This window comes from Pipra filicauda, unplaced genomic scaffold (assembly GCF_003945595.2).
Source record: "Pipra filicauda isolate LSUMZ 115617 unplaced genomic scaffold, ASM394559v2 scaffold128_size5466820_pilon, whole genome shotgun sequence".
Taxonomy (NCBI): domain Eukaryota; kingdom Metazoa; phylum Chordata; class Aves; order Passeriformes; family Pipridae; genus Pipra; species Pipra filicauda.
In genome coordinates this window covers 748,199-762,728 of record NW_024103751.1, presented here as the reverse complement: position 1 = coordinate 762,728, position 14,530 = coordinate 748,199, and the positions used below count along the sequence as shown (strand labels likewise).

At 44.3% G+C, this 14,530-nt stretch overlaps 1 protein-coding gene across 1 annotated transcript in view; it reads left to right on the top strand.

Moving 5' to 3' along the window:
- MYO5B (myosin VB) overlaps window positions 1-14,530 on the top strand; it is a 51,780-nt gene that overhangs the window by 25,132 nt on the left and 12,118 nt on the right. Inside the window, exons 12-16 of the mRNA XM_039390877.1 lie at window positions 2,836-3,087; window positions 3,920-4,017; window positions 10,203-10,280; window positions 12,948-13,146; window positions 13,945-14,038. Of these exons, the coding sequence (XP_039246811.1) occupies window positions 2,836-3,087; window positions 3,920-4,017; window positions 10,203-10,280; window positions 12,948-13,146; window positions 13,945-14,038 (721 nt within the window). The remainder of the gene's footprint in view (window positions 1-2,835; window positions 3,088-3,919; window positions 4,018-10,202; window positions 10,281-12,947; window positions 13,147-13,944; window positions 14,039-14,530) is intronic.

Here is a 14,530-nt window from a genome sequence, read left to right as displayed (position 1 = left end):
ATCAGTAGTAATACCATTTTTGCTTCTGTATCATCTCCTCTGAAGGACATAAAGAAACCAGAAATTAGAGATGGAAAGGATGGATGTTCAACCCTCACTAAGCACATACCTCTAGCAGAAGCTTTTTCTGGCACTTAATCCATCCAATTTTTATTTTCTGAGCACGATATTCATGTTGCACTGGCTGGATGTGCTTTTAGTGGCAGAGGGAAACCCCACTGAGTTTCATTAGTACCTCTGCACAGCTCCTAGGAGAAGAAGGATGGCACCTTCTTAAATAGCTTCTATGGAGTTCTGACTTCAGCATGAGTTCAAAAAGTGCGTTTTCTTCAAGCTTTGACCCAGGAAGTTCAGAGTGGAAATAGTTATTTTGGATTTTCTTACTTTCTACATTCCTAACGTACTAACATACGTAGTCCTAAATATCTAAGAAACCTTAAAAACTCTATGTTAATACCATTTCATATGAATAGGTAGCCTATGTTGCTAAAAATGAAGGATTCTTTAGCCTAAAACAGGTGGAAAATGAACCTGCAGAGTTGTTGGTTACTGCTTTCTTTCCTGGTCTCCCTGGCTTCGTTTCTAACCAGAGCTGAACTTTATATGACCAGTCCTTGGAGTCAGCAGTGTGGCTTACCCATTGAAAAAAGGAAGAGGGGGAGAAAGGCATAGAAAGGAGGAGGACAGTAAAGAAAAAGGAAAGCAGGGGTCTTAAGCAGCAAATAAAAAAACTCACAGGAGAGCCATTTGTGTAGAAAAGCAGGTAATTGCTTTCATCTTACCCTTTACCTGTCTGTGAGCATGATCAGTAGAGAGTGAATGATCAGTAAAAGAGTGAAGGTGATGCTTTAGCCACGTAGCAGGAACAGTTAAACCCAGTTTGGTATCAGTTCCCACCACGTGCACAACTCCTGCTTTAAAAACCAGTACAGAAAAACCCATGTCTCATATGCTCCCCCTGCTGAGCTGTGCTTAACGTGGAAGAATTGCTGGATATCATGCATTTCTTATCCTGTCTTTTTTTAATGACAGATGGTATCAAGTACCTGAATATGCTCCATTACTGATGTTGTTTGTTCAGCTAGGAGCATGCTGTCCAGATGCCAGATCAGCTATTCTGTTCACACCTCTGCTGTGATAAGCCTTGCCATTTATAATTTGTAAGGATTTATAATTACAACACCCGTTTCCTATGGAAACGAGGTTTACACAGCTGTGCTAGCTACACACTGTATAAATTTTATAAATTGCCTCCATCCCCCCCTCCCCCCAAGCAATTTTTGGATTCATTAGCTCGCCTCAGCCCACGATGATAATGAAGCAGATATCCCAGAGATAAGAGGGATTGTGGAAGAAAGCTGTGGAAAGGCTCAAAAGGTGGTGGGGAGAGGGAAGCACCTAGATCTCAGTGGGGACAGATCTTGTGCTGTTGTAGAGGATCCACATTGATGGGGTTTGTCCCTAGGAAAGAACTGATCCCAAATCACTCAGACAGCAGACTTTGTCAGCTCACTGGCAGATGTCTTGGTTTGTGCCATGCTGGATAAGGGTCCTGTTGGGTTTTGGCATTGTCTGGGTGCATGGGGACAGGAGGGAGCAGTCCTGGTGCCACCCTGAAGCAGCTGGGGATGGAGGATCAGTGCAATGAGAAGGTGGGTAGTTGGATTCTGTCTGTGAGCAGGACCCTGGGAGTCTGGCTCCCACCCTGTCTGTGACTTATAGCAAAGACTAACAGATTTAACTGAAAAAGGGTAAATTTAGATTGGATATTGGGAAGGAATTCCTGGCTGTGAGGGTGGCGAGTCCCTGGCACAGGTTGCCCAGAGAAGCTGTGACTGCCCCTGGATCCCTGGGGGTGTCCAAGGCCAGGTTGAACGGGGCTTGGAGCAACCTGGGCCAGTGGAAGGTGTCTCTGCTCATGGCAGGGGGTTGGAATGAGATGAGCTTTAAGGGTCCTTTTCAACCCAAACCATTCTGTGATTCTATGATTGCACTGCTGCAGGAGTAAAGCTGCTCTTGGCCCAGCTGGGATGCTCCAGGTGGGGTTTGGGTGCTTGCAAAGAGCTGCCAAATGTTGTGTTGCCACCTGCAAAGCTTCAGGGGTGACATGCTAAAATGAAGGCTGTCTGTCTTAGCTGCAGGATTTTCATTCTTCTTCTGTCTTCTACTGTCATGCAAAAGCAAATGAGCCCTTCAGTTGTCTCAGCAAACACATTGTTATTCAGGAGAAGCAGCCACAGTCAAACTTGTACAGTATTGCCCCTGCCTGTCAAATGCCAGCATTTGATGAGATGTCAGGGCAAGAAAATCCTCCAGCTGCAAACACTGCACCAGGGTGGGGGAATTACAAGATGTATGAAAAAAGAAGCTGTAGTGGGAATTCACAGACCCGTGGCTCACCTAATGGGATGCCTGCCATGATGATGGGTCGTGTAAATCAGCACCTTCCAGCTTACCTAATGAATTTGAAAGACAAGCTGAACGTAGTGGGGTTGTGGTGATTTCTTGATAGAGAAGGAAAAGAGGTTGAGAAGAAAAGAATGTGTTTATCTTCTTTAACAGCTTGCTTTTGTGTTTAAAAATGGTGTCAACAAATTAAAAATCTCCCTGTGTCCCCTGTTAGTGTTGTTACTAAACAGCAACAGGCTGCTGATAAAAGCAAAACCCTTTTCTGAATCGCACCTGGCTGGACTGGCAGAAAAATCCAGATCCTGTCTTTAATTGATCGGTCAGCCATAATCATCACTAATTGAGTCACCTTAGAGGCGTCTCAGAAGAGGACGAGGCACTACAAGGCAGCTTATCCAAACTGGTTAATGGCTCGATATTTTCCAGAGGCAAGAGCTGGAGTCGGAGAACAAGAAGCTGAAAAATGAACTTAACGAGCTGAGGAAGGCTATTGCAGACCGAGCAACCCAGAACAACTCATCCAACGATGTCCAGGACAGTTACAACCTCTTGCTGAACCACCTGAAAGCGGCCAACGAGGAGCTGGAAGTGCGGAAAGAAGAGGTGCTCATCCTGAGGTCACAGATCATGAAGGCAGCCCAGCAAAAAGAGATGGGGAAAAACATGCTAAAGGAGAGGGTAATGGCTTTTCTTCTCCGTTTTCCCTTCTCTTGGTGGAAATTCAGTGGTTGCCTGAGTGATGCTATTTGTGCTTTGGTAGGCTCTGAGTGCAGGATGGTCTGGGCTGGTTATAGGGGGTTGTACAGGGATATAGGAGGTTCTGCCTATGGATGAGTTGTAGTCCATGACATTTCAGACAGCCCAGGACTATATGTCCCATGGTACTGCTGTAGGGTGCTTAACCCCATACCTGATGAGGCCTAGCCAGCCCACACCAAGGAACAACTTCTCCAGTCCTGTACCAAGGTGTGGTGGTCTGAGATGTTCCTGGTGATGTTTCCTGACAATGCTATTATTCTGCAGGAAAATGGGATGGGGAGAAAGAGCTTCTGGATCAGACTCTGCTCACTTGAGTCTGATGCAGCTGTAATGTGTTTCTACTGCTGTGTAGACGAGAGGACTCTCAAACAGCTGTGATGTGCTTTTGTTTTTCGAGCCCATTCCAATGGGAGGGTTTATTTTCCGAAAACTCTAACTTGGGCTTTTTTTATTCACTGTCTTACCATTCCTCAAGGTTTTGGTACGTTTTGTATTTCAGACCAAGCACCTCACTTAGCCCTCTCTCATATTCACTGCTTCACTTCCACCTCCTCTCTCTCCTGCTGTCTGTTTGCATGTGTGTGAGTTCGTAGAAACTCTCTGGTGTGACGGATGCCCCGAGGGCGCTCTCAATAGAAACTTCTAACAGCTCTTAATATAAAATGGTTGGGAGCAGTTTGGCATCGGGGACTTTCAAAGACAGGGAGAGGTGTGCAGGATGTCATGCTGCTGTTTTGCATGTTGGATTTAGGAGAGCATCCCCAGCAATGCCAGCTGGCCCAACAGCGACAGGCACGTTGACCAGGAGGACGCGATCGAAGCCTACCAGGGGATGTGTGAGACCAACCGGTAAGTGTGGCCCGAATTCTCCCAGCAGCAGGAGGGGCTGACCAAAGGGAAAGAGGTGGAATCCGGACCAAAGCGTGAGACGTGGGATCCAGACCAAAATCATCAACATGTTTTTCAAAGAGTTACCGGATTCTGGATTGTGTTATGGGCCTTGGGTCAAGGATGGGCCACAAAGATGGAATCAAAGACGCGTGTCTTACGGAATCGTAGAATCCTGGAATGTTTTGGGTCAGAAGGGACCTTAAAGATCATCTAGTTCCAACTAGTTCTAATGGGTGAGGAGCCCTCATTGTTAGGGCTGTGTGTGTCTGCAAGAGAGGGGAGATACTGAGCAGGTGGAAAAGCAAACATGAAAGCGAGCAAAACTGGATTTTGACTTTGCTTCCAGTACATAAATAGCAGCAAGACTAAGATTTGGGATATGTGAGTTACTTACTTCAAGTATCTCATACTGTGCTGAGAAGACAGCACGGTCCCCTTCTCATTTTCCCGGAGGCAAAAGCCTGTTGTGGTTAACTGAGCTAACAAACATGCTGTATTCCCTGGAAACACTCACATTATTGCTTTTCTTGCATCCAAACCGAGTGTTGGGGACATCTGTTTGATTACAGGTTTACCATGGTGGGGGTTAATTCTGTGAACATGTGTCTGTCCTTACAGTAACAATGGCCTGATATTGCTAAGCATCGAATCATCCTTGCAGTTATCCAGAAGGATATCAAATAATAAAGTAGTGCCTTGCAAGAAGACAAAATTACATGGATTTAACAGCGAGATAGTATGAAAAGTAAATTTTTATTTCACTCCAAGGAAATTGAATGTTTATCTCTTTTATTTTCTCTCGACAAATACAGATGTTTGAGACTATTTTCCCCTAAATAATTTCTATTCATCAAGATAGAAGACAAAGCCATTGTGGATTAATGGCTTTTAATAATAACACAATATACTTTGCCACTTTTTAGAGGGGTTGCAGAAGGTTGCTAACAGTCCAGGGTGCGACAGACCATGACTTAATGAGGATTTTATTCGTACCTTTATGAATATGAGGAAAGGCACATGATCAAGGCCAGGTTGGATGGGACTCTGACCAACCTGGTCTAGTGGAAGGTGTCCCTGCCTATGGCAGGGGGGTGGAATGAGAGGGGCTTTAAGGTCCCTTCCAACCTAAACCAGTCTGTGATTCAATGATATTTCACTGAAATATAAAAAAAAATCTGAAGAGTTGCTTAATGCTTTCAGAACTGGATGGCCAAAAAGGTGCAATGGGAAAGAGAGATTTCTGGGCAAAAATTCAGTGTATATATAGCTGTGTGGTGAACTTTGGTCATCACGTCTGTGCTGTATTTCCTCCAAATTCCTGCCATAGAATGTGCTGGATTTTCTGAGTTTGCATCCATTTTCCTTCTTGTGAAAGCCCTGGGAGAATCTATGGAGATCTCCTGGTGTGTGAGTACAGAGGTGGACTTGCTGGAAGGGCACATGCATCCCATTTAAACAGAGTTTAAAACCCTGATGGCTGTGCTGAGGCTCTGCCCAGGCTAGTTCTGCCAGCTTTCTTCTTGGCCCAGGGACCTGGAGGAGTGAGGATTGTTGGGGTCCAGGACTCTGGTTACACTGGTTTCTCACCTGAGCATCATGTCTGGCTGGATCAGGACCAGTGTTTGTGGGTTTTTTTCAATTGCCATTGAATATTTGCTTTCCTGAACTGAACTTGCTGATGAAATTTCTGCCCCTCCTGTGATAGAGATGATAAAATTAATTTGAACAAATTAATAATTAATTAGTAAATCAGCGGGGCTCAGTGTGCTTCCAGCAGCAAGGCGTGTTTTTTGGTCACTTAATGAATTCTGTGAATTTTCTCTTTTTTCCTTCCAACGTTCTCCTGGAGCTGTGAGCACTGATGAAATCCCACTGTCAGGCACAGCTTGAATTACACCCTGAGTTTTCCAGTGTGCCTGCGTAGGGATGGTTGGTTTGTGTTCAGAGGTTGGTGAAAGAGTCAAAATAAGAGTTGCTGCTTTTATAAGACGTGTCTGACCAGGTTGCGTCACTAGTCCCGAGTATTAATTGATATCTGGCCATAGTGGTGTACATGTTGTCTGCTGTAGCCTTCCAGGAGATTCCAACCCTCCTTCAGATGGTCTGGTTTCCAGACTTAACTCCTGCAGAGAGAGTTGAATCATGGAACCATTTGGGTTTGAAAGTATGCCTCATGTCCAACTGTTCCCCAGCACTGCCAAGCCCAGCACTAACCCATGTGCCCAAGTGCCACGTCTGCACAGCTTTTAAATCCCACCCAGGGTATATAATTTTCCAGGATCTGATTTTCCACAAGAGCACAGATCCCTTTCCCTGCAATTGCACAGGTGAGCAGCAATTCTAGGAAGTTCACGTGGCCCAGCCTTGGTGGGTTTTGGCCTCTTGAGTTTTGGGAAGGGAAATCTGCTGTCTCCAGGCTCAGTTTCCTATTACCTCTCTCATCTCTCTCTCATATGAAGCTTGCCTGGAGCTTGGCCCTTGTAAGACAGCAGCAGTAGCTCTATATACTCTTACCCTGATTTTCTGTGTTGATTTATCCAGTGGCTCATTAACCACCACCAGCTTTCCCATCATATGGTTCCCTGTGCATTTGCTTGGGTATGGGGTTGATTTATAAAATGTAGGCTAGTGTCAGTGGCAGTAAATCAGGTGAAAACAAATGCTTAGGAAGCATGGATTATTGTGTTTGTGGATATAAATTAACATTCCCTCCCCCCAGCACGAATTTGCATTTGTACTTAGGCAGCTCTATACCCAAGGGTGTCAGCATGAAAAATAGAGCTGCTTTCCCTTTCTGATCTTGATCAATAAATATTTTAATGGGAAGCTTTTCTGGTGGAGTTGCAATTCTGAAGTGGGATTAATAAGCAAGAGACACTTCTCTCACCTGCTCTTGCAAGAATCACTCCCATTTCCCTTTCATAAAATCCTAAAATGGTTTGGGTTGGAAGGGACCTTAAGGCTCATGCAATCCCACCCCCTGCCATGGGCAGGGACACCTTCCACTAGACATGGTTGCTCCAAGTCCTGTCCAACCTGGACTTCAACACTTTTAGGGATCCAGGGGCAGCCACAGCTGCTCTGGGAAACCTGTGCCAGGGCCTCCCCACCCTCACAGACAACAATTCCTTACCAATATCCCATCTAATCCTGCCCTCTGGCAGTGGGAAACCATTCCCTCTTGCCCTGTCCCTCCATCCCTTGTCCCAAGTCCCTCTCCAGCTCTCCTGGAGCCCCTTTAGGCTCTGGAAGGGGCTCTCAGGTCTCCCTGGATCCTTCTCTTCTCCAGGTGAACCCCCCCAGCTCTCCCAGCCTGGCTCCAGAGCAGAGGGGCTCCAGCCCTGGGAGCATCTCCGTGGCCTCCTCTGGACTCTCTCCAGCAGCTCCACGTCCCTGTGCTGTTGTTCCCCAGGGCTGGAGGCAGCTCTGCAGGGGGGTCTCACCTGAGCTATTTAGTTTGGAGTCAGAGCATGGCTTTACTTTGGTGGGAGATGGACCTTGTGTTGTCTCCATGTCCATGTAATGCAGGACTTCTAAATACAGCAGGAGGAAAACAGAAAAAACTCTGCCAGGTGCTGCTGATCTTGCCCACATAGTGATTCTGTCTCCACAAAGCTTTCAGAGGAAAGCCCTTTGATTCCAGGCCAAGGGCAAGTTTGAATCAAAAGCAGCTCTTTATAAATTAAATAAACTCAGCTTGCCTTTTTTTTTTTTTTTTTTTTTTTTGTTCCTTCTTACTTTTAGCTGCTAAAGGGGAAATCATCAAGTTAGTTCCCAGATAATTTTCTGCTTCAATAACTGAGTGTAAAGCTAAGTAGGCTTTTTGTTCCCTGTTTTAATTCTTGGGATCATTCTTTGGAGCCTGTTTGATCTTGGTAGAAACATAGAGCCAAGAGAGACTAGGTGATGATGTTAGAACTAATAACCTGGCAGCTCAAAGTAAATCAGGCTGTGTCTTTGAAATTAGCTTCTGTGATAACTTCCCAAGTGATTTCTGTTGAGTACATGGATTTTATCTTTTATTTTTTTTCTGCTGTGTAAGTCCCACTTGCAAATGCAGTGCAAAGTGAAGGGCTGATGCTGGCTTCACATGGAGGATGCTTTTGCAGCTGAAAGAGGCCATCACATGGAAAGGGTTGCTATCTCTGCTTGCCACTCTCCCATGGGTCTCTTCCCACTCTGCCATTTTGGGAAGGGAGGTGTTTGGGTGGGAATTTCTCACTTTTGATGAGGCCTGTTTGTCCCAGCTGCTCCCCAGACCTGCACCTCCAAGATAAGGAAAAAGGAGAAAGGCTTTGTGAATCAAGCACTTTCAGCTCCTCTCGGCCTTGTTTGAGAAAAGGATTTAGCCAGCATTCTAGGAAATTATGTTGTCACATACTAATTAATGTAATTAGCTTGAAAGGGCCTGTGTTTGATGGCTAATGTCTTGGTCAATCTGAACTTCTGGCAGAAAGGGGAGCTCAGTGATTTCTGAGTCAGTGCTGTGTTGATGGAGATGAACTAAGTGCTTATTTCCCAGGGCAGGTGTCTCTTATATCGGCACTGTATATATTTATTTTATATATAAATAAAGCAGCTTTTCCTTGAGCTGCTCTCCTCATTTACCACAATGCCTGTGGTTTGAAAAAAGGAAGACAATCTATTTTTCAAAGGAGGTTACCCAGGAAAATGCATCTCTTCAAAATGCTGCTCACTGTGTGAGATTTCACAGGTTAGTGACATGCAGTAAATTGTGATGATCCTTCCTGCTTTTTTCCTTGGTTTTCAGTGCCTGAGGATATGTCCTGTTAAGATTATATGAACCAAAAAAAGAAAGACTTTACTAAGAAATAATGCAAATCAGACCAATAAACCTCCTAGTTTCTGTCAGCCTACAAACCCTTTTGGAAACCTGCTGTGTATACGGTAGCAGCAAGGTTTTAATTTAAATTCATGCATGTGGCCTTAACAGATGAACTTTGCAAATGTCAGTGCCTGAAACGTTTGCTGGTTTTGAGAAATGCTGTACACCAGCATGGAAGGGATGTACAAACTGCCTGTGGCAGTGAGACACCTCCTGAGTCCTTTCATGGCAGTGCTGCAACACCGCGTTTCTCACTGCTTTCCTCCTGTGAAAATTTGCTGTACAAAGTTTGTGTGTTGTGCATTTCCAGTGAAATATGCAGAGATTTCCTTGCCAGGGAATGGCTTCTGCTACAGCTCTTTCCAAAACAGAAGATGCATGTTGAGGCTGAGTTCCCTTTTTTTTTTTTTTTTTTTTTGGTGTGTGTCTGAAATATAATGATATATTAAGTTTGGTGGTTGCTTTGTTTACTTTTTAAATTGTTATGTCCAAAAAGAAAAGCTGTTTTCTAACTGACATCGAAGCCAAGTATAATCTTGTTATAACAAGTGTTTCTGGTCAAATTGACCAGCTTACATCACTCATTTGTAATGTGTTCAGCACCTCATTAAGGGAGATAAATGAGTTTCTTGCCTCATATAACTTGAAAAAAAAAAACCCAAACAACAAAAAATGAACATTCTGCTAAATGGAGACTTCTAGTATGAAGGTGAGATGAAACTTTTCTGGGCATTTTTCTGCCTGGACGGATATAGAGGAGATTTGATCTTGTAGGGATGTAAGTGGTGTTTGGACCAGGGGTTGCTCTGAGGAAAGACTTATTTGACTCAATATTTGAGGAAACCCTCAACTGAAGTAGAAGGAGGATAATTTATTTTAGACAGTGGGAGTTGCTGCAGAAGGAAGGAAATGGAGAAACTTGTCTTAAAAATTCCATGTTAGGGAGATATAAAAACAGCAGTTGGGAATTATGATAACCTGCCAGGAGATTGGACTGGATGATCTGTGATGATCCCTTCTGACCTGAAGGATTTTGGGTTTCTGTTGGCAAGATCACTTGCCCAGCTGAGCAGGGAGAAGAAGCTCCACTAGCTAGGAATGTTTTACAGGGCACAACCAGGGCATGGTTCTCTTCAGTGTGGTGGAAAAAGAAATACAGTGTAATGAAAGCGTGTTCTATAAAATAGTATTAAATAAAATTAATAAGGGTTCTGCTGCACCTTTTCTCCTTCTCTTGCAATTGACCTTTTGTCTTTCTTCTGTCCTCTTGTTTCCTTTTTCTGTCCTTTATTTCTAGCAAGACTGAGGACTGGGGGTATCTCAATGAAGATGGAGAGCTCGGCTTGGCTTATCAAGGTTTAAAGCAAGTTGCCAGGTCAAACACTTTCTTTGTTTCCTCGCTGCTGCTTCTCCCTTCTCCTCCCTTTTGCCACCCTTTTGTTTCTTTCTCTTGCTCTGCTCTTACCCTCTGGTCCTCTACAGGACCTGTTGTCTTCTCTGGGAGCAGCTGAAGGTGGGGTTTCCAAACCAGGAGAATTGAGACCCTTCTCTAATTTTCAGGGGAATTGTTGTGATTCTGGCTGGGCATTGCTGATGGTTGCTGTTGCCACTAACACCTGAGCTGTGATTCATTAAGGATTATGTTAAGTTAATGGGAAATTGGGTGATAAAGGTGTTGGGAAGCTGTGACCTCCAAGAAAACAAAAAATCCCTCTCATCTTAGATATATATGTTTTTTTAGTGAAATTGCACTAATATACAGCACCTCCCTAAAGTGTTTTCTCCCAGTCCTTGACTTGTAAGAAGCGGAGTCCCTGTGCTTGTATTCCAGTGCTGTCACCTTTGCTTGCTCCTGGGGACTGTGTGCTCCCATCCATGAGTTGTCCACAGGTGTAAGGAGGAAGGCAAGTGGTGGAAATACAGTGCCATCCTTCCACAGCTCTCCCCACATCCTGGCCTGCTGGGCAAATATCCCACAGGGACACACTGGGGGACTCCTGGATTCTTATCCTGTTTCAGCCTAGTCTTTGGTGGCTATGGGGCTCCAATATTTTTATAAGAGATTTATGGGTATTATAGAGATGAAAACCTGAAATATTTTGTATAAAGTAGTCTAAAGTGGTCACGTGTAGAGGTATCAGGGTAAAACCAGGCAATAACAGGAAAAAATAACAGGGATGATTAATGTGTTTTTCCAAGCAATGTAGGAACCCAAGTTCATAAGAAGGAGTGTGTTCTTCTGAGGGCGTCTCACGGTTAATCCAGACCGAATCCAAACTAATCCCAATATGAAGAAATAAAATGGAAATTAAGTGCTTAATACTTATTTCATGGTGGGTCTGTATTTTCCAAGCCTCTTAAGAATGTAACTCCTGACAGGATTATGAGGCTGAGTGCATTATTGCCCGTGTTTCTATAGGTGGAAAACATGCTTTTCTGTCCTTTGCTGCAAAATGGGAGTAGAGATTGCGTTGTTTAATCTTCTAAAGACATTAACAACAACAACAACAAAACACCATGGGGAATAATTACTACTTTTCACCCAGAAATCTTTCCTAGAAAGCGTATTTTTTTTATGCAAGCTGTGAAAGAAAAAACACAAAACAACAAAAAAAAATCCCATGCCTAATTGTTCCTGCAGGGAAACAGTTCATGGTGAACCTGAAAGAGCTGTAGCTTTTTCCCCCCTGGCCCAGCTCTGTGTCTGTGCTTGTCCTGGGTAAATGCAAAGCTATTGACACTACAATCTTCCTCATCTTTGGGGACTGCTGTTGGCATCTGATGTCAGAAGAGAAGCCTGTGACCTGGGTGTGTGGTGATCCATAGTTCTGCCTAGGAGATCACATCCTTGAGCTACAGCAGGGACATGGACTTATCTCCTTGGGGTCATTCTTCCTCTTTGCCACCATCACCCTCTGTAATCTGGGACTAATACTTTGCAGTTCTTGGCCTGATGGCCCTTCCTCAGAGCCCTCATACCTTTTGGAGTCACTTATTTTAGTCTTCTGAAAGAGCTGGTGGACTAAGAGGAGATTTCTATTTAGCAGAGGGTGGGGACACCCCCAAAGAATCGATTACTGTGTCACCTGCTGAGTTTGTCATCACGCCCACCAGCACAGGCGTCTACAGTTAACATCTCGGTGATGACTCCCTTCTTCCACTGGATTTAAAAAGGCATTCTGGCACTGCCCCCCACATCACATCCCTTTGCTACAGCTGTCCTTGTGCAGAGGCTCAGGGCAGGGCTGGAAGGTGACCTGGAAGGTGTAGGTGAAAGGTTGGTAGGAAGGGTTGGCAGGACAAATTATTAGAGGAAAATGTTGAATGCACACCTAAAAGTGGAAGAAGGGGGTGGTTTTGGTGACTTTTCTCAGCTGTGTATCGTGGTGTTAGTGTTTGTATGTCCTGAGCTAGTAGGAAACAAGTCTGTCCCCCTGCTTGAAGAGTCTTGGTGAGGTCAGCAGCAATGATGAAAGCAGGAACACCTCAAGGGGAAGGAAGATTGCCTTGTGCGTGGTATTCTGCAGGTAGTTTGTAAATGAAAATTGAAATACCTGTGAATATACTTCTTTTTAAACAAAGATGAATAGCAGCTCTACAAAGAACTCTAAGGAATGAGGGCTTCTGCCTTTCTCGACATTCCCAGCAGTAGTGAAAGAAGCCAATGGCATTCCAATGGAATGGAACCCTTTGCAAGAAATACAGTTCAGTTTTCAGAAGTAAGAAATGGTGTTTGACAGGAAATTAGGACAGGAACAAATGTCCTTCAAGCTGGGCTTTTGAAAACAAAACCTGCATGTGTTGGTCTGTGCTGCTTTCTTGCCATGTGTTTGCTTTTTGCAAGTAAAGGAACCCAAACTCGTGATACAGTTAAATGAAAAATGGCAGCTCTTGGATTTTTTTTTTCCCTTTTATTTAAAAAACCCCCACCCAATGTTCGATGTCATGTCTTGAAGTTTCAAAAGTATTTCAGACCAACTCAAATATTGGTTACTACCTCAATGCTGAAATCACAGGCTGATCAGTGTGATCCTGTCCTCAGGCTGCTGGAAGCACAGCTCCAGGATCAGAGAAGGAAGCACGAGGAGGAGATGGAAGGTCTGAGAAACCAGCTGGATGCAATGCAAGAAGAGCTGCAGAAACAGCAGCAGGCCTCCCTGCAGACCCTGCAGCTCTCTCCGGAGGTCCAGGTGGAGTTGGGACTTCAGCAAGAAATTACACGTCTCACCAATGAAAACCTGGTAAGAGGTTGTGCTGAAAGCACAGGAAGAGGGGAAAGAAACAGGTTGAGAGAAAGGAGATAGGAAACATGACGGGGAGGGGAGGGCAGGGCACAGGGATCTCTTCCACTCCTGCAGAACCATCAGCATCTCCCTGGTGCATCTGGGAACACTGGTGCCTGACCTCAAGCTGATGTTCTGTTGCTGTATGACTTTTGTGACTACATAGGTACTTTTTTTTTTTTAAAGATGTTTTTTTAAGCCCGTCTACTCTGTGGCCCTGCCTACCAAATTATATCACTGGGGGTGCCTCTACTCTGTCATTACACACAAAGACCACACAATCCTTTCATCTTTCTTGGGCTTTCTGGAAGTGTGGAGGGGCAGTTGCCACTTCAAAAAGTTGGCCTGCCTGATCATAAATTTTCCCTTTCTCACCTTCTGTATCTATGTGCAAGGTCTGGAGGAAATGTTGGCACCTCCTGAGTTCAGGTGAGGGCTTCTTGCCTTTGCCAAAAACCCTAGTATCTAAATGGTGTTTGAACTGTTTAATCACGATTAACAGCCAGGATTAAACACTGTGGGTGTACAGTACTACTTGCTGTAGAAAGCAGGTGCCCAGCATTCACAGTCTTTGTGGTGTAGGTAAGGGTCTTTCTGAGCAGTCCAGAAACAACACAGCTCTTCTTCTACCAACATACTCCCACCATGCTACGGTGATTCTTAGACCAGACTTCAGCCTTAAATTCACCCCAGATGAGTTGTTCTTGGGCTTAATGTTGGGGGTAGTTTTTAAAAAATGCATCTTACTTTTTTCAGGATCTGAAAGAATTGGTAGAAAAGTTGGAAAAGAATGAAAAGAAGCTGAAGAAACAGCTGAAGATTTACATGAAGAAGGTCCAAGATTTTGAAGGTGACTTTGCTGTTGGAAGGCACTGGGATGGGGGAATTGTATTTGTAATTTGCTTCTTTGACCAGCCTTGGAGAGCTGCAAGGGTTTTTTTTTTTTCTCTTTCTATGAAAGTAAGATTTTGCTCATTCTGGTACCAAACTAGGAGCAGGCACTGAGCTGACACTGACCTTGTACTGAGGTTTGGAGGGTGTTTAGAGACCTTTTTGCTTTCGTTGCATTCAATGCAGTGATCCAGGCAGAGGTACAGAGAGGAGACTAGTGGCTATCAGGCAAATGCTCTGATCTGTCAATTTTGAGGAGAGATTGCAACCCTTTAGGAATGAAAATATATATTTATATTCTGCTTGATGAGAAAACACCTCAAATGTGACATCTCTGTTGTGCAGAAAGAGCTTCCCGTTCTCTGGAGAAGCGTGATTAATCAGAGGGCCCCATTCTCATGAGCTAATTCCTGGAAATGAGGCATTAAGTGAAATTAAGCTGAATAACTGG